Genomic DNA, 27,296 nt, shown 5'->3' on the forward strand with positions numbered 1-27,296 from the left:
CTTATTTGGGTTTTCTGTACATAAGTAAGTGAGACAAAGGGCTGTGCTGGCATGATTCATCATGAAGTTCCAGATATTTTTTCTCATCATTTTAGTGGAAAAGGAAGAGTAGTGAGGGCTGAGATGCTTGTTCCTTCCCTTCAGTATTTCTATCTTGGACAGGCTTCAGACATCAGAGATAGATACATAGGAGCTGCTGAAGATAGCTCTGGGCTATCTTTAGCTCATGTGGAGGAGGCACATGAAATACACCTTGTCTGGAAAAGACCAGTTTCATGGTGCTGAGGGATTCTAGTGAAATAGGCCACCAGGTACCAGCCTGGAAAGGCTCAGCCTGGGAAACACCTTAAGTACCAAGTTTCTGCCCAGAGAGATAATGATTTCAGCCCAGGCATGGAGGGAATAAAAGGCAGATTTTGACTTTGTTGATTACTCTTTTCCATTTTTTATAGGGAGGTAAAGAATTGTAATGTAATTAGGGCATTTGATTCCCAAGTTTTCTTTGGTCTGAACCATGGAATTGTCCTATATTTTCTAAATTCTAGGTAAGAAAATGAGATGTGCTTCACAGTGTGAAATAATCCTGCTCTGTCCTGAAAGAAGAGGGTAGTTCTGAATCCCAACAATTACCTCACAAACATAAACTGTCAGATTGAATTGTTCAAGTTTAAATCTGTCACTTTTTTCTGGGAAGCATTACATGAATTTTATCCTAAATTTAGAGCTAATTTCTTTTCAGTCAGCACCAAGATTGAGTTACCTAGAATGCTATTGTACTCATAAAGAATGTAGATGGATATATCTGTAGGAAAGGCTAGGGAAGGACACAAATGAAGGATGTTGCTACACTGTGGTATAGTCCAAGATATGCCAAGTGCAAAAAAGAACAGTTGCAAGTCTTTTCTTATTACCTTGTCTATTACCGACCTGTTACCACTCTAATTTAAAGTCCTTATGTACTTTTGTTAAAAGCTAAGAAATGTATTCTTACTAAAATCAACATCTTAAAATTGTCCTGCACAAAGATTTATTTAGTACTGATGTATAGGAGGACTCATGTAGTGAGTTGTTTGCTCTCTAGTAGGTGAGGACCTCTGGAAAGCAAACGAGCACTTCCTCAGTTTTGACACTCCCAAGAAGCATTTTGCCATTTATGAGATGGTCCATTGCTTCTGCCCAGGTGCACTGAGGACAAAGGCTTGCCCTTGGTGCAAGCTTCTTCATTACCCATCCTGCCAAATTTGGCTTTCCAACAAGTCTTGTTTCTCCAATGGTATTTCAAAGCTTTACCTGTGGAGAGGAGAGCAGAAGAGGCCACCAAGGTAGCAAGAGTCTTCACAGATATGATCTTTGATCAGCTTGGACAGTTGGGGTGGAATTGGAGAATGCAAATTAGAGATTGTGTCTGGGCAAATTCTGATGAGTAGTTTTGCAAAGGCATTAAACACTGGAGGATCCCATTGGGTGAAACTGAGAGGGGGCAGATCATGTGGGGTTTGTGGGACGGATCTTGGGAGCCATCTTCAACATCTTTGAAGAAAAGGCTTGGAGTAGGGGGAAATCCTCTGAGAGGGCACAGCTGGGTAGAATCTATGGTGTGGGGAAGGAGTTGTCTAGTGATGTTGTCTAATGAAGCTACCTCAGAAAGAAATCAAAGAAACTGCCTCAGGTGGACAAGTATTGGTAAGAAAACAATCCCATGGATCAAGTCTGAGGAAAAATGAGCAGATAATGGAAGCAGTCAGTCCACCAGCAGGAAAAATCCATTTCTGAAAAAAACTCTTTCTTTTGTGTGGGGTTAAACCTCTGGACTGATTTTAAAACACAGTTTAGAGCTTGATCTAAATAGAGGCAGGAGTTACTGCTGTCTATATACTTTGTGGTGCAAGGCCCTACATTTTAATGCGTTCTTTTAAGGGAGGGGAGGCTGGGAGTTGTGGGGCTCTGGATGTAGATCTCACCAAGAGGACATGTTCTCAGAGCACAGGACTAGATGTTGTGGTAAGAAAGAAACTCCATTCACAGAGAAAGCTGTAAAAGATACTTAAAACCCCAAGGTATTGAAAAAGGTGGCAGCATAAGTGAAGAAACCAAGATAAAATGAGAGTTTAAGAAAAATGGCAACCTACAGGTATAAAATAAAATCTTTAACCACGAGGCCCCCCAAAAAAGGCAGGCTAGCAATCAAAGTAAAATGATGAAATAAAAGAAGTAGAGTTTATGAAAAATGTGTAAGGACTATGGGGAACAGAAGGAATTCCATACAGGAAATACAGTAAGTGTGAAGAATTATCATTGTTTAATCACTTCATCTGATGCCCACTGGAAAAAGGAACACCATAATTGTTAGACCCATTATCCACATTGGTTAGTAGTATTAAATTTGGGGAAATGGAGTCACAGAGACGCTTACATCATATATTTTTCAAGTTTGACCACTATAATTTGTTATTTATGGTGCTGTCTCAGACATGGTATTTTGCTTATTTTTGGTGAGAAAGCAGTAGTCAGAAAGATGAAGCTTCATTTACAGTGAAATGTTAAATGATTGTAATGTGGGAAGGCCAGTAGTCTTTCAACACTGACATATAACAGGGAGGTTAACAGTAGTTGATGAGCAGCTTGTTCAAAATTATTTTATAGAGGTTCTCATATCATAAACAACTTTTAAAATCTTGCTTATGCTTGCACTCTTTGCCCTGAGAATTGCCCTGAGAGCTATACCCTTGGTATGCAGCCTACTTTGGAATTCCAATAGTCTGTGTTGTGAAGATGGCCCAGGTACCAAGCCAGGTTCTGAGGGTCTGAAAGCTGCCCTTCCCTAGCCAGCAGAGTGGAAGAAGGAGAAGTAAACAAGTACAGGTCAGCCTTGGCATCAGGCAAGGAACATCTCTTTCATATGATAATATTTTCCTGAGGTTGTTCCAGTACATGGCCAGGTGAAGAATATGATGATAACCTGCTTTGTGTCATTGTCATGATATTTAAGCCCCATTCTGAAATACCAAAGGTTATAAGAATTTATGTGTTGTATAAAATGAGCTGAGGTAGTAAGTACAAAATGAAACCTGACAGATTTCAAGAGAAACCTGAGCATTCAAATCTTGAAAGTTATATAATCCCTACCAAACTACATGTTATTCTCTAGTCCCCTTCCTTTTTTGAGAATTACTCTGAACCCATCAAGATCAGGCCATATCAGCGCTGTATCTTATTTCAAATTTTTCACAGTAACTGTTTCCCTAGTTTAAGAGTAGTTGTACATGCATTCCTTGCATAGTGTTTTTTTGTTGGCTGAAGAGTGTTCTTGGTGCTCTGACTTCCTTCCCTTGACTCTTCTCATCTCTCTGTGTGTGATTGCAGGTCCATGGTCACAGACCATTCAGGATGCTGGTGTGAATGAGCAGTGCAGCAACATCCTCAACAACAAGCGGTTTATGCTGGACATGTTGTATGCGCATAACAAAAAGCCCAAAGATGAAGAGGAGAAGGAGCTGGAGGCGAAGGAGGAAAAGAAGGAGACGGAGGAAAACGAGGAGTCACTCACTAGCCTAGCCAGCAGGATCTCTATTCTTCAGGCCACAAAGCAGGCCAAAGATGAAAGTGTCAAAAAGATGGAGATCGGAAATCTGGACAACCAAGGCAGTGTGAAAGCCTTTGCAGAAAAATTTAACAGTGGTGAGCTGGCTAAGGGGACAGCAGTACCTGAAGATGAAATCAGTGAACAGGTCCCCGAGAAAACACCAGCACAGACAAAGAAGGAATCTGATTACATCTGGGATCAGCTCATGGCTAATCCTCGAGAACTTAAAATCAAGGACATGGATTTTACAGACTTGGGGGAGGAGGATGATGTAGATGTGTTGGACATAGATATGGGTCCTGGGGACTCCCTTGCTCCCCCTCCTCCACCTCCACCTTCTTTTCTGGGTTTGCCTCCTCCACCACCTCCCCCCTTGTTTGGATGTCCGCCTCCACCACCGCCCTCTGGTAATTTATTGGCTCCTCCTCCACTGTTCAGCACTCCTCAGGGTTTAGGGTCACCCCAGGTTTCTAGGGGTCAGCCAGCATTTATAAAGAAGAAGAAAACCATCCGTCTGTTTTGGAATGAGGTACGGCCATTTGAGTGGCAGTGTAAAAACAACAAACGCTGCAGAGAATTCCTGTGGTCGAAACTGGAACCCATTAAGGTAGACACTTCCAAACTGGAGCATCTCTTTGAGTCTAAATCCAAAGAACTGCCTGTCACAAAGGTACAGCTTGTATTCAGTTTGCTATTTTTCTGCTATTGTATTGGTATTCATTCTGAATTAGATCTAGGTGATTTATGTTGTTTATATCAAACCAGTGGAAATTACTGGATGTGTTTCTAGCTTGGCCTATGACAGAAGATATTCCATGGCCTGACGCTAGAGATGAGCCTGGGGTGGTGTATGTGCCAAGTTGCCCTCCTGTCTCAGGTCTTCCAGTTGTGCGATATCACTCCAGGTGGCAAATACCTACAAATTTTACATTAGATTGTCCATAGCTGAGTGCCAGACGAGATACTGGAATCTGAAATATTTTCTGTTGCACTCGTAAAAAGGTCACAGCGTGGTGATTCATATCTGTGTATTTGACAGTTCTTCACTTGGTAATATTTTCCTAATCATTGTGTGGAAAGGTTAGAATATCAGACTGGATCTGCTGCAAAGAGTACACATGTGCTTTGTTCTGAAGGATGGAATTATTAACTGGACCATGTTTACAGCTGAACTCTGCAGGGGTGTTGGGTTTTTGTTTTATACTGGTGAACAGGCCTATTTAAAATCTTTAATTTATACAATGTGGCACTTTTGGGATAGAAGCTGGCACAGGAAATACCTCCGTAGCTAGGATTCCCTCTTCCTTAGTATTGTTATAAAATAAACTCACAAAGGCTCATGACATGGCTGTTTAACATTAGAATCAACAAAAAAAGGAAGCTTTTAATAGTTACACTTAAGAGGAACTTGAAGTAGCATTAAAAAATTTATTAGCCTGAACAATAGTTTTTCATGGCTACATAAACTCTTTTTCTTCTAAGCAGTATAATTGGAATCTGGATGTCTCACAGTAAAGGTTCTCTGTGTCACTTGCCCAGTTTATTAAGTCAAAATTTTCTAATAGTCATTCTTGATCATCTTGACAAAGTGGAAACATTGGAATTTCTATAATCAAGCTCCCAAGTATCTAGTGTGCAACAGATACATAAAGAGATGGCTCATGTAGGTCCTGCCATCACTGCTCTTAGCTGAATTTCTTTGTAACACAGATGCATGCAAATCTGAAACGTATGGTGTAGCACCTTTAACAACACATCCAGCTGATTGTTCATCTGGCCAATGCTGAGATTAATTTCTCTCTCTGATTCCTTTTCTGCTGAGGAAGGAATGCTGGTGACACCGTGGCGTGCTATTCCTCATCTCTCTCCCCGTAAATAGAAATCTGACACAGATGGTTCATAGATGGAAGGAATGAGAGCATTTTCTTAGATCCATAAAATATTTAATTCCTTGAATTGAATGTGGAATGATAACATATTTGCCATTTCCAAAATTTAGCTTTGTGCTAAGTGCCAGCATTGTAATGGAGTACTCTGGCTGATTCCTAATTTTTTATTCTTACATGAAATTTTGATAAAATTTTAAGTTGTTGGAGTTATGACTTGTTTACTTTTCCAGTCAATCATTGTGCATGTTCCCAAACTACCCTTGGCCATTTTCCCTCCCTCACACTTGCTTCTCAAACCTGCCTGATGCTTTGGCAGAGCTTTTGGCTTCTGGCTGAAGATGAGTGAGCAGGTTTCTTTGAAATTGGTGCAAGTCTGAGGAATGATTTAGGTGCTTTCCCCTTGGCTACCAATAACTGCTCTCTGCATGAGACATTGTACTTTTGGCTCTCTTTCCACCCTGTCCCATAACACAGACATAGAAGTCTCATTGTCTCATTGCAGAGAAAACAATGGGGACTGAGAAGTACCATAGTAGAGCTCTGTGCAAGCTTTTGAAACTCCTGCCTGATTTTCGTGAACACCAGCAAATCTTCCAGAGCAGGAGATGGTCCGTAGATGAAGTGAGAGTGGGAATAATTAGGCAGACCACCGAATCTGTAAAAGACTTGAGGTTTGGTACAAAGATTACACTCAAATTAGGATAGGTCTTGATTTTTCCAGACTGCTTGGTTTATTTCCAGAGAGCACATTCCCCGTTGTGTCTAGTTTCTCCTGTCCAATGGCTGCAATCCAAAACAGGTTTATGCTATAATATCGTAAAGTCTGACTCACAGCTCAGCTGGTTCAGCCGAAAAAAGAGAGTGCAGAGCAACAAATCAGAAGTCAAATCTCTAGATTTCATATTAAGAGATGGAAGTAGGTGCACAGAAAAGGAACAGTTCAGAAGGATGAGAGGAAAAGTAAAGTCAGGATGCATAAAGGGGGAGCTTGGCTCTATGTTGTGCTTATGCTCTCTCATACAGCTGTAACCAATTTTACTCCAGTTTCTAATCCTTCACTGTGATTTCCACAACACACAGCTATAAACAGCTACTTCCTGGCTCATGAGAAGTTTTTCATTAAACACAATAGACTGTAATAAAATAAAGTGGATTTAAAATTGTGGGATATAATACAGGATTTTGGGGGCTGGGACTGCGAGAGGAGATTCTTGATTTTAGGAAAACTTATGCCATACTGAGAAACTTGCACATTGATATTATTTAGTGAAGCACCTTTAGTTGCAGATGGTTTATTTTTTAGAATAGAGCACCCAACATTATATTTGCCAATAGAAGGAGTGATCAGGTATCCCCTCCAAAGCAGTGTAGTATTTCCTTCCTTCTCACTCCACTGAACAAAGCAGATATTTTGGCAAATTACTTCAAAGTGTTTACTTTTCTGTGAAGAGAAGTGAAAACATGCAGACACTCCTCAGTCAAATGCTGTTGTTCAGCCCTTTTACCATCCACTTGGTTTTGCATGAAAGTATTATTTTGCTGATTCATGTATACCCTGTGGGATATAGTGATCCATCATGTGCCCACAGACATAAAAATTAGTAGGAGAGAAAAAGGAAGGAATCTGTTTTCATGTACACATGCTTAGACACATATTCCTTTTGAAAGGATTTGTTGCAATTTCAGTGAATGCCAAGACAAGTCATAAATGTGGACCGGAATTTCTGAAAAAGATTGCATACAGATATCCTGGAAAAAGTCAGTGGCAGCTGAGCGATTCCATTTTACATCTCTTGTACTAAATCCTTGCTAATTGAGATAGAAATAAAATAAAATTAAAAAAAAAAAACCTAAAAGTCATCTCACTATTGAGGTAGATTTTTGTGCACTACTGATGCAGACTTTTACAACTTTAAAGGCAGAAGATATTTCTAAATTGATACTAATAAAATAATTGTTTATTTATATGACCACTTGAAAAGTTATTTAATTTTTTCTACTTCCCATATTAATTAAAGCAAAGAGGCATATTTAAGACTATGTTTTCATCACACTGCAAATCACTTTCTGTGGGATGGTAATGGGTTTTAAATAATCCATCTGGACTACCCAGTCTTCAACAGAAGCAGGAGAATGTGGCCAGTTAGGTTTTGTAAAGTGTCTTATAAACACTATAATTGTTAATACATTGCAGAAGTGTTTGTTTCCTAAAGATTATACTAGCTGGTATGCTTGTATTTTATAATTACTTTGTAATTACACATAATAATATAGTATATATAATATTCAGAAGTTCAGGGATTGCACTTCAGACTGACACATTAAAATATAAAATCAAGTGCACTAGTTCACTGTTCCCTCAAGCATTTTAACTCACTCTCTGTTAATGAATTTATAATGCACAGATTGAAGTCACCAAATATTGTAGTAGAAATTAGTAGTTGTAGCTTATTTTACAGTCAGACACTTCCACTGTGCAATTTCACTGCAGACAAAAAGCAATTCTTTTCCTAGTGGTAAGGTAGTAAAGTTCATAGTCGTAAAATCTTTCTCTTTTCTTCATCCTTTTATTTATTTGGAAAGGATTTCTTTGGAACTCAGACATCATCCCAGGAATGGATTTAAAATCTCTTCAGCCCCTGTTTTTGAAAAGGGTTACCAGTTCTAGCTGTGGAAAATACCTGCATGCACTCATGCCCTGTGCAGCTGATCTGTCTTCCACAACTCATTGCTCAGGAGTGTGTGCACTGTAGGGATCGCAGTGATCCCAGCTGTGAGCGTCCTGTGTCCCCCAAATGAAAATGTCTCTTTTGTCAGACTTGGGAGCCTAAAAACAGAGCTGAAGATTTGAGACTTACTTACCCATACCACATGTGGGAAGCCTAAATTTAACTCCTTTCCTTTTCTCTTCTGCATAAATTCTTTGGAGCTGTGTAATTCTGTGCTCCAAAGGACAAGGTAAAAAGTATGGTTTTAAAAAGGCTTAGTGCAATACAAACTCAAGAGGAAGCAGTCTCTTGTGAACCCACTTTGGTCTTAATGTGGTCTTGGCCACTAACTGTAGTCCTGAGAATGTGATTAGTGGTTCAGGAAGTTAAAGTTACTGCATTAAAGGAGGAGCTGCATCTCACATCCTTCAGGTAGCTCCCCAAGAAAAAGATAAGACTATTTTTTAAAAAAGGGGAAAATTCAGGAAGGCTTTGGGGATACTTTTAAGCTGTTAAGAAGAGATCAGTTCTGACAGAACTGATAAAAAAAATCAAAAGTTATCTTTGCTCTCCTTAAATTTATTCTGTTTACTGCAAAATTGTTGTTTCTGTTTAAGTTTAAAAAAACAACCTTCCTATTACTTTTTCCGATCATACACATGCGGTATTCCGGTATTCCCTAATTCCTGTAAACAGCACCTGCCTTGAGTCCTATGTGCGCACAAAAGTTGCATCCTACCATGTTAGTTGTTCTGGTATGATGAAAGGTCTGTGGTATCATATAGGTGCTGGGCAGGCTGCAGGAATCAAGGTGGGCAAACCTCTTCCTGTGTGAGCAAGGTTCTGGGCTGTGCCAGAAGAAGGTATCTTTTTAATGATACAGCTGCATTCCCCATTATGGGCTGTCCACGGCTGGAGGTGCTTTGATTAAATCATATTTGCTAACTTCCAATTCAAAAACAACACGTAGGCCTGGCAGTGTCTCCGTGGCTGTGGTGCAGACCCAAGGAAAGTGAAGGACGAAGCTCAGTAGTCTAAAAAACAATCCTGAGCACAGACTGAGACTCGAGTAGTAAGTCTCCTCCTGGGCTTTCCCCGAATCCACAAGAGATCAAAGACTGATAACATCAGCGTGCAGGACTTCTCCCTACACTCCTGTGCTCAATGGCATTCCTCAGCCCGTCTCTGATAGGGAAAAGGTTAGAAGAACCACAGAAAACATGTTTACAATGTTCACATATATGCAGAGGGAGGAAAAAAAACCTGAGTATGAGGAGCAGAGTCCTCTCACCTTTCAGCTACCCGGCACGACATACATTGTTACCAAAGAGACGCCTTCTAGCCTGGGATGATGAGAGAGAGAAAGAGAGACGTGCTGAGGTATAAAACCAAAGAGCACATTCAACACTACATTATGCCACATAAGTGGATTTTGAGTCAGCTTGCATAGTTGGTTCACATTTTGCCACTATTAGGATGGGAGGAAGAGAAAAAAATTCCTTGGGTCTCCTATAGAACGGAATTTAAAGCATAGGTTGCCAGTTCTTTGTGATTTTATTATTACTTGTACTGAAGCTAAGATCCAAGGATATGGATAGTCTCAAATACAACTTTGTAAGAAGCACAAGAGTTTAAATGTTTCTGCATCTATGAAGGACTTGACAGACATATCATGAGCAGCAAGAACTTTCCCCTGGCAGCCAAAGGTCAGAAAACCAAGCCAGTGCCTCCAGAGAGGCACCTATGGCTCCTTTGCCAGTGTCCAAGGTGGATTTATAACACAGGAGAATGCTAGCAGTCATGTGGGAGCTACTCTGTTTCCCAGCCAGCCATACAAGTGAGAGAGGGTCCAGACTGGTGCATCCAGCAGGGAATTGAGCCCTGGAGCCCCTTGGCTGCCCAGCTGCTGCCCCAGCAGGCCTGTGCTGGCCAGTCCTGCTGCACAGCAGAGCTCTGGGCTGGCAGAGGCAGTTTAAGGTATTTTTCAAACTGGCTCCTGCCCCAAACTGCCCTTTTGAGGACTGTGTCAGACTAGCTCTGCTTTGCACAGCAACGTTCAGATGTCTGATTGAATCTGGACAGCTCATGTTGATATGATAAGGATATGCTACAAGAATTCAGCATGTTTTGATGCCTAAAAATAAATCAGGTTTACAGTCAGTGTCAGCTTTTGTGAGAGGGGGAAGTCATTAGTGAAAGGAGTGACTTTTCCTTTATAAAACAGATCAGACGAATAATGACCTTGTTCTATTCTTTACCAAGAAAACTGCTGCAGATGGGAAGCGACAGGAGATCATTGTGTTGGACTCAAAGCGAAGCAATGCCATTAATATTGGCTTGACTGTGCTGCCCCCTCCCCGCACCATCAAGACTGCTATTTTGAACTTTGATGAATATGCCTTAAACAAGGAAGGAATAGAGGTAAGAAAGAACAGTCAATGTCTTCAAGTCGGCATCTTCAATACTTTTTTCCTCATTTTGCATATGGTACAGGCCAGGACTGGTCTTGGAAGACGGAGAAGGGGGTGTATTATGTCACGTCTGTGTTGAAATTTGTGAAACCAGTGCAGTGGACTCAGAAGCAGGAAGTATCATGAGGCTGGGCATGCTCAGTGATCGTGGATTATCTGCTTTGTTTGAGTAGCAATGGTGTTAATTCCTGTCAGGTTTTTCAGAGTATTATCTGAAGCTTGACTGAAATATTGTGAGCAGCAAAAACAGGCAGTGAGTTACTAGGGCTGATGCAACAGGTACAGGGTTTAATAAATTTCATGCCCAGCTTGCTGTTGGAGTCATTCTAGATTGTATATCTAATGGAAAACAAATACAGCGACTAGTTCTGCCCAGAATAGCATTTCTTTGTTACTGTTGTTTGAAGAAAAGCAGTTAGTATAAAGATTACAGATGATGTAATTTTTACCACTACATGTTTGACTTTGCAGATATTCTTACTAAGATCCAAGATGAGCTCTGTTTATTATTTTTTTTATCAAAACATTTTTCTTCTGTGAAGTGTAAAAGAAGCCTGTGGCTCCACTGTTTTTTTCATTATGGTCATATTCATTTCAATTTTTTTTTTTCAGTAAGGCTGTATCATCTAGTGAGAGTAATCTGCACAACTACAAATCTCAATCAGTGGCTCTCAGAAATCATATATTAATTCACAGTCACCTTTTTGTGGTTTGGCACTGTGTTTCATTATTTCCCCCTTTCCACCTCCACCTTGCTGACTACAAAAGAAAATGAGAAAAGCTTCCTGGAATGAAAATGGTATTGCCAGCAGTTGCATGCAAAAGAAATGCTTAAGGCAAAAGATCCTTCTAGTTAGAAGCCAGGGGCTGATTTGTCCCTACTAGAACATAATTTCTTCCTCAAGCTATATTGCTTTTTGCTATATGCATATTTTACTCGAAGGTGACAAATCACTCTAAAACCAGTAATTTTTTCATGACCCAACCCATGTACCCACCACTGCAGTCTGCAGTACTGAGCTTTAAAGTGTTGGAGAGCAGTACCCCTCCAGCCAAGCCCAACTCACAGCCAGTTAGATCTCAGTGCTGTAGGTGGTGTTTCCATGCAAAGTCCAACATAAAATGGCTGACAAAGGTGGACAAGTCTTCATTAACTTCTGGGTATCATCTCCTTAGAATTGTGTCCTTCTCTGGCTTCAGGTGCTCTGCACAGCCCATCCTTTCCACTGCCAACATTTGTCTCTGGGCTGTCCATCTGCCAACCACCTGTTGTGGTGTCTGCAGCTGTGCTTTGTACCACCACACCCTCCCTTGGGTGGCCTTTCCATTAGCTGCCAGGAACCCATAATTTAATTTAAAATATATATGAAGGTGGATTTCAATTTGAAGAATTCAAGAAACCAGGAAATTGTACACTGTTAATATACTTGCCCAGCACTATAGAAAAGGTCTCTGAGGTCTGTCCCCACAGCTTGAAGCTAAGGATGTGAGTAATCCTCATGTGATCATTCAGGTATTTGAAATCAGGAGAAAGGGTAAGTGCAGCAGAGGCCAGATACTTTGCACTTTGAGGAGTGAAGTCTTAATTGGTTGGAAAGGATTATGTCCGTGGAGAAAAGCGTTTTTTTCCTCAGTTATATATATTTATTTACTTCTTATCAAGTAAAACCCTACACTGAATTCAAATTTCCTTTTCAATCCCAAATTACATATTTTTCTTACAGCATGTTACAGAGTCAGACCTTTATAGTGATAGAGAGGTCTGGATTAAGCTACACAGAATTGGCCAGGTAGCACAGAGGTTGGTACAAAAATGCATTATTGTGAGCCTCACTGTTTTCAGCAGAACCTGACTCAGTTTTCCATACTGCCCCTTTGTTCTACAATGTAGGCAAGCTTTGTTTCCTCTGTCTCTTCTCTTTCTCTATCATTGGCTTTAGCCCTTAAGTTAGAGGGAAGAGAGGTTGTTGTGGTTTTATGGTTCATATCTATCTAAACATCAGGAAATAATTGGTAGTCATTTTGAATGAATCAGTAATAATGTGAGAATCAGCTTCATGTATTAAAAACCCCACAGATAATACAGCAATTTGCTATATAATGCAATTGATAGCTTATCTATGGGTTGATTGAGTCAGGACCGGTATGGAAAAAAAAATGCAATTTGCCTAATTAAAAAATTGTACCACAGTGGATACTCAAAAGCCTTTCTGCACAATAATTGTGCAGATCTAGGTCTAGAAGAGATGTCATATCCAGTAAGCAGAAGAGAGATGTAAAGAGGACAGGAAAATAGATATGTGCAGTGGCAACATAACCTTCACTGCTAATATTTCAGAGAAGCTAAAATTTAGGATCATCTTCAGCTTTTGTCAGAACCAACAAAGAGCAGAGCACCTACAGTGTAAAAGTCACCTGACCCATCCTTTGCCTTGGCAGTGAGCTCTGTGTTGTGTCCTTTGCTGAGAAGCATTGTCACTGTCATGTGAATGTGTGTGTGCCTTTAGTTCTGCACCTCAGTAGATTAAATGGTGCCTTAAAAGTGACCTTAAGGATTCCTTTAAGGACAGTGGACTAAAGCAGTGCTGGCAGTAGTGCTAGCAACAAGCAGGGATGCAGTGGGCTGCAGGCCCAGGTTCATGATAGCCCAGTTCATCATATGCTCAAGTCCATAGTTGGAGCACTAGGTCCAGTAGAGCCTCCACTGCTGCCCTACATCTCCTGAATGCTGCTTTGCTTTTGACATTGAATTCTTGTTAGTAATCCATACTTTACTTTTTAACTTTAAATATATAACTAAGTGGAAAAAATACTCCACTTATTTTAAAGCCCTCTATTCCTAAGTATGTTCTATATTTTTAGGTCATAAAGCAGGTAGGTACCCCTGAGCTGTGAAAAAAGGCAGAAAGTGGGGCCATGACACTAGAAAGGCAGATGTAGTCCGCTTAGTATGCAAAGCAGGCACTGTTTGAAATGTATTTTCAAAGGAATGCACATCATGTGTTTGCAAGCCTGAGCCAGTCCAACAAAAAAAAAATTTTTGTGCCACCTTACATTTGCGAAAGTGCTTGTGTTTTCCTTTCTTTGAAAACTTGGCATTCATTGTGTTCAAACAACCTGGAGCTCACTGCAGAGTAAAGAACTGCCTCCTTACAATGGATGAGGTCTTTCTGTGAGCTAAGCAAAAGAGGCAAGTTTAAAATCCTGGCGCCTAATTTTTATGTATCAGAGGCAACTGCAAGAAGGGAGTCCAATAAACCAGTCCTTGGTGCTTGTCTGTAGAGAAGGAAATGAGTGGATCCCTCTATAAAGGGCTGCTTAGTAAGGAAACGTGGACCAAAATCAAGCAATACCAAAGACTATGGTTAATTTAGCAGACTAAAATTAGGGTAATGCTATGAGGAAATTAGCATGGTTTGTTTTCTGCTTTAGAATATGGCTTCGTGATGCTACACAATGTTGATTGCATTAGTAGGTATAGCTTTTTAATAAATCTTTGAAATGAAAAAAAATCTCTCTGGATGTGCTGTACCCTCCTTACCCAGGTGTGCTACACCCTGCATACCCATAATAAATAGCTTGAAGTATTGGTGTCTGGAGTGGCTAGATAGCCCTGAGATGTAAAAAGGGGTAGGAAGTGAGAGCTTGATGTTAAGAAGTCAGATGGTGATATGTATAAAGAGAAATCAAAATTTGATTTTTTGAAACAAGTAAGGTATTTACATTTTTATTCTGATCATTGACACGGTACATCAACATTTGCAGTTTCCAATTTGTTTGTCTAATGCTTTGTAAGAGTGTGATGTTTCAAACTATGCTAGCTTGTGTGACCTGGAAGAACACCTTTTTTCACAAGTCTAGACAGAAGAGAGAATGGCCTCAGTGGTGCCTTGCTGACCCACAGTCAGCATACCACAGCCCTAATCTGTTTCAGACTTTATTAAAAAAAAAAAAAAAACACACTTTCTCTCATTGCAGCAAACCAAAACGTAATCTGCAGTTCCTGTGACCAGCAATGACATGTTCATGTATTTCTGTAGAGAGCTGAGGAAGAGGACTGGTCTGACTGAGGTATCAGTTCCTGATTTACAGGGATGGTCATCAGCATTTAAGATGTAATTCTTTCTCAGAACTGGATCATTTTTGGAAGAGTTGTAATAAAATTAGTGCAGGCAGCTTCCCTTACAGTGAAGTTCTAGCCTTCATATGCTGTTACATTTTCTTAGAGTTTCAGCAGGTAATGCAAACCAGCACTGGGTCTTGTTAACAGCTGCCTGGGAACCTGAAATGTGAGAGAGCCTTTCAGGAGTTGGATTGTCTTCTGAGACCTGTCAAACAGCTGGTGAAATACCCACTAATGTGTACTTGGTGACGCAGCTTACGTATTTGTGGTCCTCAAGCCGAAAGCTTTGAACACAACAACAACAAACAGATATTTGAGTTACTGTTTTCTTTGGCTGTTGTTCACCTGGTAAGATCAGGTGAAACCAAACACCAAAGATGAGACACCCCTGCAACCTCATCATCACTGAGAAGCCCCAGCATCTCATGAAAGAGAAAACTTAAGCACCTAATTTCCTCAGAGGCTCTGGGCTATTCACCATCACTGCTTAGGTGCTTCCTTGCATCCCACACTGAGGTCCATCACCCTCAGCCATATGTTGCTTTTGTAAGTCCTCCCTCTTAGGAACTTTTGGAGATTATACCTCAGGATGGCAGAGTCCAGGAAATGAGCAGTTTGATCCCTTTGCTGGAAGTTCAAGCAGGTGGCTGAGTCTGGCAGCAGAATAATGGGGGTCCATTATCTCATGCAAAAATTGCTTATTTTCCTAGATTATTTGCACACATGTCTTCCTCAAAACATAAGGCTCTGGCCCAAACAGTTGTGTGAGAATGCATGAAGGTGAAATACATGTGTCACATGTACTAGAGAATATGAGCATAGGGTTTATTGATCACCAGTTCTTCTTTCATTGACCTGAAGGTTGCTGAGTCCACCTCAGTTACAAGAAAAGACTGAGGGAGCTGGGCCTCTCCAGCCTGGGGAAGAGCAAACTGAGAATATTTAAGTGTCTGAAGGGAGGGTGTCAAGAGGATACATCCAGGTTCTTCTCAGTAGTTCCCAGCAATAGGACAAGAGCAATGGGCAGAAACTGATGCACAGGAAATTCCACCTGAATATGAAGAAGAACTTCTTTACTGTGCAGGTGACCAAGCACTGGAACAGGGTGCCCAGAGAGGCTGTGGAGTCTCCCTCACTGAAGATATTCATAAACCATCTGGTTGCAATCCTGTGCCATATGTTTTGGCACGGTTCCTTGAGCAAGGAGCTTGGATCAGTAGTCCCACTGCGGTCCCCTCCAACATAAGCCACTCTGGGATTCTGTGTACTGGGAAGAGCAGGATGAACTAATGGTTGGACTCTAAGCTGTTTATGATTTAATGGTCACATCAGGTGCCAGGAACCTTCTGCCCTGCTGTGATTTTGTGCTACTTTTACTGTTAGGTTTTTTTTTTTCCAAAAATAATAGAAATAAAAACTAAAATAATAAAAAAGTGGCAGATGGTGTACTCATCAGTTTCCAGCACCAAAGAAATGGCTCAAATTAGTCACAGAGTGGAAATCAAGAAGAGGAGCATTTCAGTACTTGCTCAGGGGCACACCAAGGATGATGACCAGCAGGATCAGAATCATTTGCCCAAGCAGGTCAGGGGTGCTGGTGTAGGTCGTTGTTATGGGGGCACTTGCACCCTGCATGGTGTGAGATCTGCCAGCAGCTCTGGCCCCACCAAGGCATGGCTTTCAGCAGCCAGGCTGATCCTCAGCAGCTGGCACCACAAGCACAGCCTCTTTTGTTTGGCATCCCCTGTTTCACATAGTATGGTATGCAGCACAGCAGTCTTGCAGAACTTGGACTTGAATGCTTTTTGTCAGCTCCATCTATCTTGTGATGTTTATATAAAGCTCAAGGAGGAGGAGAGTCCCTTTGGAAATAAAGCTTACTGTTTCTTTGCTCTCTTTAAAATGCCCCAAAGCAATGTAAAATTTGGAGTGAAGGCATTGCCCCACCACAAAATACTTGTGGGATCCCTGAGTAGCTGCCAAAATCCTAGTTATTTGTAGGAGGCAGTTGAGAATGCTGCTGCAGTGTTAGGCTTCAAAAATGCATCAGAAGCATTTTTACACCCATCACATGGCTACTGCTAAACTCTCCATGTATGGATGTCCAATATGATCCTATTTGCAAGCTGCCCTGTCTCAGCTGAGGGCGTGTCTTCCTCTTGTGGAAGAGAGAAGTAGGCACTAAGATGCCTGACTCCTTCAAGGGACACTGCAAAGCACCTTTCTTTATGAGTTTCAGGCTCAGTCTGGGGGGTTTTTTCAGACTTTTTTACATGAGTATTGATTCAGCACTGAGCCCATAAAGCTGCTACTTAGAAATCTAGTTTTATGTTAGGCATGACCCAAGTTACAGATTTCAGCATGTCTAGGTGGGTGGATGGATGGATGGATGGATGGATGGATGGATGGATGGATGGATGGATGGATGGATGGATGGATGGATGGATGGATGGATGGATGGATGGATGGATGGATGGATGACAGGCACATCTCAAAATCAATACACAAATGCTGTCAGTTGAAACATGTGTACATCAGAATATTTTCCAAGCAGTCCTTTCAGGCTAAGGAAAAGCACCAGTGTGTTGAGGGATTTTCCTCCACTTCCTCTTCTTTTTTTTTTACTTAAGATATTAATTTATTAAGGTAGAATCTTGAATTTCCAAGCAAGGAGGCTTTTTTTTTTTTTTGGTCATTTATTACAAAGAGCAAGAGAGAGAGGCAATATTAACAGAAAAAATGCTTCTTTATTAATGTTTACAGAAGTCAACAGAAGAAAATGGACAGCAATAGAAATGCTGTGGCTGAAATTAAATAGGCCCAGTTCAACAAATTGAACCTTATTTGTCTGCTTAACTCTTGTTCTTTGCCTTATTGACCAGAAGTCCCTTGCTCTCTATCCACACTTAGCTCCAGCACTGTACAAACAGCCAGGGAAACTTTCAGTACTGGAAGGGGGCAGTTGTGCTGCTTTGATGAATTGGCTATGTCCAGGGCTGGAACAAGGCTGTAGTTTGGATTGGCAGGTCTGATAGCTCTTTGGCTGTATTTTTATTATTCTCTCCTCCCCTTCAAAACAGCCTCTATCATTATAGACGGCTACAGCAAAAACATGTCATTCCTGAGATGAATAAACATAAGTTGTGTTAAAAATCTGCTTTGCTTTAAGGAGGCATTGATCAGTAGGGTAGAGACCTTAATTTATCTGATGCCTTTATGATGTTTTGCTTTTCTTTTTTATTTTGAAGTGCATTTATTGTGTTAAAAACTGATTAAGAGGCAATAACTTAGAGAGCAATAATTTCAGAAGGAAAGCTGCCACATTTAAACAAGCCTGTAAAATTCATGACTTAAAGGGAAAATTTAAATATTTTGTACCACACTGACAGCAGAAACTGAAAATACTGAGATCCTTTTTCAGATAAAAAGAAAAAAAGGCCATAAGTTATGCAGTGCATAATTCAGCTTTAAATTCAATGCGTGTTCCTTGGTTCCTTGGGAAGTTGTTGGTTAGGGTAAAATCTTTAGGAGTGACCTAGTAAACTGTAATAGTTCCCATGTTCCATAAGAAAAACAAAACAGACTGAACAAAAGTAAGAAATGATGGGGACAGCAAGGGACAGGAGTCTTCAAGTTATTCCTGTATACTTAGAAGTGTGTTAGAAGATTTATAGATATTGGGGCTAAAAGGGACCTTAAAATCTAGTCTGACTTGCTGTAAATCACAGGCCACAAAACTGTTCTCCTTCTACCCTTACTTCCACATGTAATTTGCAAAAAGATATTAAGTTCTGACTTAAACATATGGAAGTCGATGAGATGAGTCCTAACCAATTTCCTTTCATGCCTTCAGTGTTTCATCCCATGATTAGCCACTTACTATCTACTGAATACAGACTTTAAAAAAATAAAAATTTCAATCCAGATACATTTTTAAACAAACTGCAGGTGTGTGAGATAGCAGTCCTTGTTTTGCTTCCTTTTACAGTGGATTAGTTCTTGGTTGCTGCTGTGCTGTCCTAGTTTAACAGACAAGGACTTAAGGACTTCTACTGTGGCTGCTGTGGGGTCACACAGCAACCAGCCCTCACACTCCTTTCAGCCCCACCACTGATGTTTGCCTTTTGGCTCCCTGTACAGAAAATCCTGACCATGATCCCCACCGAGGAGGAAAAGCAGAAGATCCAGGAGGCACAGCTGGCGAATCCCGATGTCCCCCTGGGCAGCGCTGAGCAGTTCCTTCTCACCCTCTCCTCCATCAGTGAACTCTCTGCCAGGCTCCAGCTCTGGGCTTTCAAGATGGACTATGAGATAGTGGAAAAGGTGAGGAAAAGCACAGGGATGGGTGGAGACTCTTCCGAGGCTTTGCCTAATCTTTCCCTGACCTTGGTATTATATGGACATTTTGAGGAAATGGTAAATGGGTCGCTTTTGTTTCGGTGGCCAAGCAGGAAACAGCTAAACTGATCCTTCATAATCTCTTCCTTCTATAAAAGAAAATTAAAAGATTATGTCTTCCTTCCTTTAATTAGTCACTAATGATATTGAAACAAAGAAGAGAGCTAAATCTCTGCCGCATCTTCTCCAGATGTTATTATTCAGGAAATTACTTCAGAGCAATGAGAATTTTTTTTTGTAAAGATTGAGTGAGGACTACTGTATTCAGTTTTATAGCATAAGAGTATTGATCTTACATGCATTTGAACTAAGGAAAACACCATCCATTAAGGGTTTTTTGTGTATAGCTCTCAAAATTCTAAACAAAAGATAAGACAGTTCAGCTCAGTCACACACAGTTGTTGCCATCTTCTCCGTGTTTTGCATTCATTCAAAGAACACTATAATTGGGGTGTCTGTCAAGAATGATGAATCATGGAAACAAATTTTAAAAAAGAGGATAAAATTTTGGTGCATAGGTGAGACAGAATGAAACTGTGTAGGGGATTTCAGGTACTTGCTGCCTTTCACAAGGTCTTCCAGGAATCTCTGCATGGGAGCTTCTTTTTGGCTGCACTTCTGGTGCATACCCCTGGCATTGCCATTAAAGCAGCTCTCTCCTCTACATATTCCTTTTGTATCTGTGCACATAGGTGTGTATTGAAAAATCAGTATAACTGTGTGATATGGATTCTAAAAAGTGAAAGGTGAAGAAGGTTCCACATGGTTGTGAAAATTCCTTATGTTTACCTAGCAATGGTTATTTAATGAGTTGTGCAACAGTGGATTGATTTGCACGTGATACTGTCAAGGTAACTCAACCTTTATTTCATTTTCCTAGATGTTAGGACATGCAATCACATGAATACTCAGGATTTTTATTGGAATGTTTTAGTATTAGCCATTTACATTTCTGACTTGTATGGCAAAATACTTGTATCTGGCATGAATACTTTTTTGCCAGTTTTCTCCATTTTGTTTTGGTTTTTTTTCACTCTGGTGCAGCTATTTATTCTGCTTTGAAGTTACCACAAGGCTAAATTGTACCTTTCATGTAAGGTGAGTTAGCAGTAGTTATTAATCTCTGCATATACCTAGAATTTCTAGGGTCCTCTCAATCAAAAAGCAACATTTGAAGCACCACTAAAAGCTAAAGAAATTCTGAGTTTCCTTTTGCCACAAAGTTAATTTATGGCCAGCTAAAATCCATGTAGAATGGACACTAGTACAAAATGTCTCAAATACTTAAATTACTCAGAGAAGCAACAGCTGTAGGGAAGACAAAACCAACATTTTTGTCCCTGTTTGAAGGTAGATAGGACTAAGCACAGTACTTACCATAAAATGGTAGAGGAAGTAACATGTGATAAGTGTGATAAAGTATGCGGAGCATATGATAAGCCTAGCAGACAAGCATAGATAGGACAGACAGCTTGGGTCTTGAGTGAGGACAAAGAAACAGGATCAGACATCAGGAGTGTAAGGCAGAGTGAGCATCTGGGTGTCTCCAGTGACAGAAGGTTAAGGTCAGAGTTCCAGGTAATCAGTAAATGTACATGTTATTTGGACTGAAATAATATACTGTGATATTCCATTTTTAAAAAATGAAGTAATTTACATTATTGATTATGATGATAAAAGAGACCCTTGAGCTGCTAACATTCTTCTATTCTTGAAACTATGTTTTTGCAGAAGACCTATCTGCAAAAGGTCAAAACCTTCATGAAATATAGGTCCTAGAATCACTTAGCTCCACAGCTTTGCTTTTCTTTTTTTGTCTGGCATTCGCTTGATCTTTTCTTTTTTAATCTGATTTTGCAATAAGGAAAATTCATAGCAGTCCAGAATGCACTCATATTATTTACCAAGTCACACATACATTTTATGTAAGATATAAGTGCTATTATTTCCATGAGGCTGGAAGTTTTAGATGGTCCCTGTTACCAACAGTGGGAAATACCTGAATTACTGGTAAGACCAGGGTTCTCATACATGAGACTCTTCACCTGCCCAGAACAGGGTTCTGCCTAAGTAGGTTTTAGCTTCATCTCTGACAACCTGAAAGAAAGGAATATGAATTGTTCAAGAAATGGGTTAAGTGATACATTTTTTATGTTAATTAAAAGCTTTTCAGGTATAATAAGGGAAATCATCTTTCTTAGCTTGAATTTAATTAGCTGAAGCAAGTAGGGGTACATTTGTAGGGAGCATCCGCAGCCTGTAAGGAGCTGAACTGGATGAATAAATATTCACTCTTTGCTCTCTATAGAAAATTTAAAGTTAAAGAAAAATGAATCAGTGTTAATTTAAATGCGTACCGAAGGTCATTAGTGGAACAATAATTTCCCTCTCCTTTCTTTTGGTATCCTAGTTTAAATGCACAGACAGAAGAGGTTAAAAAATGCACTGTGTTCCTACTCATTCCTCATATGGAATTACTTATGATGCAGATATTGTCAATTTCTATTATCTCAAACAGGCTGTAAAAGTCTTAAAAAACGAATAGAAACTTTGATTTTTTTTTTAATTAAGATCACTGCAGACAAATATATCCTTTTTGCTGACTACTTAAAAGGTCACAAAATTAATAAAAGCAGGTGCAGAAATGAAAAAAGTACAATGAGTTGAGTTCATTTTTACATGTCCGTCAAACATTGAATCAGGCATTATAAGGTGTCTTTCAGACAGAAGTTCTGGACCAATCCTCAAATTTCATTCAAACCTAATTTTTAGCTGAAAAATAAAAATGTGATATCCAAGGATATGAGGTAGCTCTGCCTTCTCTATCTGCCCTCTTTAGATAGAAGGTGAGTTTTATAGGAAACAAGAGTGGGTAAATTTGAAAAAATCAGAAATTTGTCTGATTGTTCAGTATCTTGCACGCTTTTTTGTTTTTTAATCCTACAATACAATAAGAAATAAAGAGTAATTACAAATGCGTACTATATGCAGAAAAGTCTAAGATTAGATAACTTGTCTAAATGGCTCAATGAAGGGCTCAGTATGGCCTGGTTTGGAAGCCTCTTATGCCACCTTCTTATTCACCTGGAGAATGTTTTAAATTAGTCTTTTAACAATGTTTTTTTGGCAGGCTGAAAATTGATCTAAATGAAATAGTTCAGAAGCCCATGTTTACCACAGATTCAGAGCAGTTTGAGTCATCCCATGATGCAACAAAACAAACTAAATCAACTCTGATTTAAAAGCAGCTCAAAGAATACTGTGCAGCAGTATCATTTTAATTCACTTTGATAGAGTCTTGGATTATTTAACACCTCTCCTCTGATGTATAAACTACTTAGCTCATTATCTCATCTCTTAATTTGTCTTTAATTTTCCATATTCTTTTAAAGAGACAAATTGTTCTATAGGGACTAGAAATATATTTGATTAATCTTTTATGGTAAAATATCGCTATAGTTGTTGAAGACATTATTGTGTGTCTCCAAGAAAATGAAATTCTCAATTACTTTGCCTCTTGGTCTAAAATAGCAGCTTAATTTTGGCTTCTTGGCTCATAAAGAGTATAACAACATGGGAAATTGGGAAAAAAGTCTCTCTGCCCATGGCACAGGGGTCGGAACTAGATGATCCTTAGGTCTTTTCCAAAACAAACCATTCTATGATTCTGTGAAAAGAATGCTGCTCACGGATGTTAGAATGGCATTTGAAGATAGAAACAATGTGAACTGTTAGTGTGCATACAAAATAAATAACCCTGGGCCTCACACAGAGACATAAAAATAAGTTCTGTCAACTCAATTAGCCTCACTCTCTTCCTTTGAACTCTCTGGTGCAGTTCATTTCCTGAGGTAATAGAACAGAATTTATGATTTCAAGCCTTACCAGTATGCACATCTATATTCAGATAACGTGTAAATGGAAGATGCATTAAATTAAAATATTGAAATGAGGCTATTTGTAAAGCTTGATGTTTACAGCAGATTTTTTTCAGTTTTAAATTCTCACAAGCTCAAAACCATATCTAAATCACAGAAATAGCTATCGTTTGAAGAAAGCTGTAGGGTCAAGCTACAAATTTTAAGTCTAAATTTTTAAATTTGTTGTTCAAAGATTAGAAAAATACTTTTATGAAGCTTTTTTATAAGTTGGGGCTTGGAGGTGTTCATGGATTTAACTGACATGCAGCAGCATTCTCCTGTTTGGAATTACAGGATAGTCCCCAGGACAAGTAAGGCAGTTGCACACATGAAGGAACAACAGTAGGAAAATATTTTATGTACTTTTTTTGCTGTCCTTGCATGTGATTTATTAGCTGGAACATGGAAGAAAGCCAGTACACATGGCCAGTTTACACTCTGCAAGACGCCAGTTCAGGAACTTTTTGCAGTAATTAATCTAAACCATAGAATTAAAAACTAACCTTCACTTTCTTGTTTCTGCTCTTATGGTAGGAAGTTGCAGAACCGCTGCTAGACCTGAAGGAGGGAATGGACCAACTGGAGCACAATAAAACTTTGGGATTTATCCTTTCTACTCTGCTAGCCATTGGGAACTTTCTGAATGGAACCAATGTAAGCCTGATGTCCCAGCATTTCCCCTGCAGCTTTTTTTCTTCAAAAAAACAGAAGTCAAAACCATTGTGAAAATTGCAACCCACTATTTATTTTGTACCAGAAAAGTAATTTAGGGAACATAACGTGCTTTTTTTCTGTGTTAGGGTGTTTTGTGTTGTGTCTTGCCTCTTTCAGCATAATCTGAAGGAAAGTGGAACTAAGCACTGTTCTAGTGTAACTCCCTTAAGTGTAGTATTGATGCTTTGCATTCAAAGTGTGAGAACTGTGTCGTGGGTCATTTCACTGCAGATGGACTGATTTTAGGCCTAGTCTTCAGCAAGTTAAAAATTATTAAAAGCAAGGAGTTTTCTCTCCTGTAGGATTCTTCTTCTTTCCCCTCTATCCCTTATTGGTCATCATTTTTGTCTGCTAGCCTGCATGGGAAGGAGTAAGCATTTTTATTTTTAATGTCGTTTTTTTAGTGTCTTTATTTTTAATGCCCTTTTTTTCGTTACAGGCCAAAGCTTTTGAGTTGAGCTACCTCGAGAAGGTTCCAGAAGTCAAGGACACAGTGCACAAACAGTCCCTCCTGCACCATGTCTGCACTATGGTGGTAGAAAAGTTCCCAGACAGCACTGATCTTTATTCGGAGATCGGGGCCATCACTAGGTCAGCCAAGGTATGTCCAGTAGGTAAATACATCTATATGTAAATTTTTATAACACCTCTTTGAAGTGATATATTTAAGATTTTATTCTATTCTCTTTTTTGATTTTCTGAGCCTCCCTGGTTGCAGCCCTATTTATAAGCATGTGTTCATTGTGTCATTTGCACTGAGTTTCAAAGATGCCAGTATTCCCTCTTCTGAACATTATTTGTGTCTGTCACAAGGTTCCTTCATCAGAGCACTCTTAGGCAGCCATTGGTTATGACAGCCATGCTAATGTTATGTACATTATTAATGTATATAACTATTGGGAACTATTTTCAAGTTAAAACTTTGACCAGTATCTTCAGGTTCATTTATTCTGTGGCTTGGGGGAATCTCTAAAGGCAGATGCCTGATTGTATTTTAAATCCAATGGAAGGAATGAATTTTTTACTAATAAAATTTGTCTCTAGAATTAAAGAGTCCTTGAAATACTTGGTTTAACTCACAGAATCACAGAATTGCTGGGGTTGGACAGGACCTCAGCATGTGACTTAGTACAACCCCCTGCTAAAGCATGTTCACCTAAAGCAGGTTGCAGAAGAAAAGTCCAGGTGGGTTTGGAGCATCTCCAGATGATCTCTTGAGATCTCCTTAGGAGTTAGGGAACATGAATAGAAATAAAGGAATTTTGTTGCAGCACCTCTTGTCAAAAAATGATAATTCCCTGGTTAATGCATAGGTCTGGTCAATGGCTCAGTACGGTATGAAGATTATTACATGCTGTGGGTGGGCATGATAGGAACGCTGTAAACTCACTCTTGAATCTCTCAGAGTGTGAAATTTCATTAATAACCCTTAAAAATAGTACATTGCTTGATTAATGTAAACATGGGAGATAGCAAACATAAAATTTCTCTTTAGGAGTCATGTCTCATGGAAATGGCAATAATTACAGCAGATAATTATAGTGTCCTTCTAGTCCAGTGTCTTGATTCAGACAGTGGCCAATACCAGCTGCTTGACAGAAGAGCACAAGAACTTTCTAAGGGAATGAAAGATTTCTCCTAGAAAAATATTATTTCATGAGCCATAATTCTCATTATGTGCATCAAATAGAGGGATGAGTTCTTTTCCAAAGGCCACCTTATTTGGATATTGGGAGAGGAGCTGGAGAGTGTCAGGGCAAACAACTCTGCCCCACAACCCAGGACATCTGTATAATACAATACTTTTTTTTAACTGCAAAAATGAAATCTTATTTTGGCTCCTAGTGGAGCTCTTGCAAAAATGAATTCATAATCTATTTTTTCTGCTGTCCAATTTGCTAGTTTCAGGAATTACTGTCTGAATATACTGACCAATAAAATATTTTTTCTTTCTAATTAACAGAATAACTTAGGTTGGAAAGGATCTCTGAAGGTCATATGATCCATCACCCTTTTCAGTGCAAGACCAGATTAAACTAGGCTGCTCAGATCCTTGTCTAAGTCTTAAATGATCCTTTTATGTCTTTTGTTTATGAGACCATTTCCACACTTTTCCTTCATCTTAATTTTTTGGAATATGTTAAACAATATTAAGTACAGTATTCCAGCCTCTCCTTATCACTGTCAAATCTTACTGTGTTTGTCCATTCTGCTACCTTTTGTTAGATGTTCTGAGGTTTTCTCTGTGTTCTTTGACTGCTGGTACCCTTTGGACACCCATTGTCCCAGGGCAGTTCCCAAGGAGAGCCAGGCTGTCCTGAGCTGACAGAGCATTCAGAACTCCCAAGGGAGTCGGATGCTGCCATGCACTCTGCACTTCATTGCAGTCTATAGCAGTGACCATGATCTGCTGAAGAAGATTTGCTGCTTATCTCTCAAACCCCTAATAATTCAGTTCAGTCAGGACTAATCTGAAAATATTCCTGCCATCTGTAGATTTTACCCTCTGGATGTCCTTCCTTATTTCCAGATTATTTTGATAAACAAAGTACAAACCATGAGATGCCTGTTGTTAGCCCTGTCAACAAACGAGAATCAATGTGTATTCCTTCTTTTCTTTTGCTCTCTTAACCTCACAATTCATAGGTGGCCTGCCATGAGTCCCTTGAAAAGATTTTGAAATTTAATTTTCATTACTTAGTCTTATCCATTTCCTATTTTATAAACATTCACAATATACTGGTTATTTTTATGTGTTACGTTTCCTGTCACTCATCCTTTCAGCCAAGTTACCAGATGCAGTAACAAAACCTGGACCTCAGCCCCAACATTGCTGCTTTTCTAGGGATAGGCAAAACTTCTACTATCCTTTTATTCTCTAAGTTACCAAGTATAGTTTCATACATATTCATGTTCATTTTAGCCAGTGGCTTAATTTCTTTATTTTGATTGATGTCATAATTACTGTATTCTACTTGTTTACTTCTTTGTAAGATATCATCTCTCTCCAACATGAATTTCTGCTAGTAAGGTTTCAAACCTTACTATCAGTTCACATCTCTTAAAAATATAATACAGAAAAAGGAAAGGAGCACCAGAGTAGGTTTTTCCCCAACATTCTCTGTGGTGAAGTTGGATGAAAAGAAGTCATCTTGCTTCCCTTCTCTAATTTTTGTCTTCCTCAGTTTCTTTCCTCCCCAGTGATCCAGGACCTCCTACATATTTTCTTTTTTTTTTTTTTTTTCTTTTTTTTTTTTTTGGTACCATAAAGGAGTTTGTGGCTTTTGTTTTATATCCTTAGATATTTTCTCTTTAGATTCCATCTCTTTTCTCCTAGTTTTCCTCTTGTACAGCCTATGTTTAGGCTCTCGTTTATTGCCTTCAGTGAGTTTGGTTTCTCATGTTTGGAAGATTTAACTTTCTGTTGTGTTTTTGTTTTTAATTTGAGTGATTCTTACTTTTTTAACATTTAGGTATATTGGTTTCTCAT

General features: G+C 39.4%; 1 protein-coding gene across 8 annotated transcripts in view; it reads left to right on the forward strand.

Annotated features, from left to right (window-relative positions):
* FHOD3 (formin homology 2 domain containing 3) overlaps positions 1–27,296 on the forward strand; it is a 374,923-nt gene that overhangs the window by 307,949 nt on the left and 39,678 nt on the right. For all 8 annotated transcript variants that reach the window (XM_030944141.1, XM_030944134.1, XM_030944138.1 and 5 more), the window contains 5 exons: positions 3,364–4,253; positions 10,443–10,601; positions 18,915–19,097; positions 23,627–23,746; positions 24,246–24,407. In XM_030944141.1, the coding sequence (XP_030800001.1) occupies positions 3,364–4,253; positions 10,443–10,601; positions 18,915–19,097; positions 23,627–23,746; positions 24,246–24,407 (1,514 nt within the window). The remainder of the gene's footprint in view (positions 1–3,363; positions 4,254–10,442; positions 10,602–18,914; positions 19,098–23,626; positions 23,747–24,245; positions 24,408–27,296) is intronic.

This window comes from Camarhynchus parvulus, chromosome 2 (genome assembly GCF_901933205.1).
Source record: "Camarhynchus parvulus chromosome 2, STF_HiC, whole genome shotgun sequence".
Taxonomy (NCBI): domain Eukaryota; kingdom Metazoa; phylum Chordata; class Aves; order Passeriformes; family Thraupidae; genus Camarhynchus; species Camarhynchus parvulus.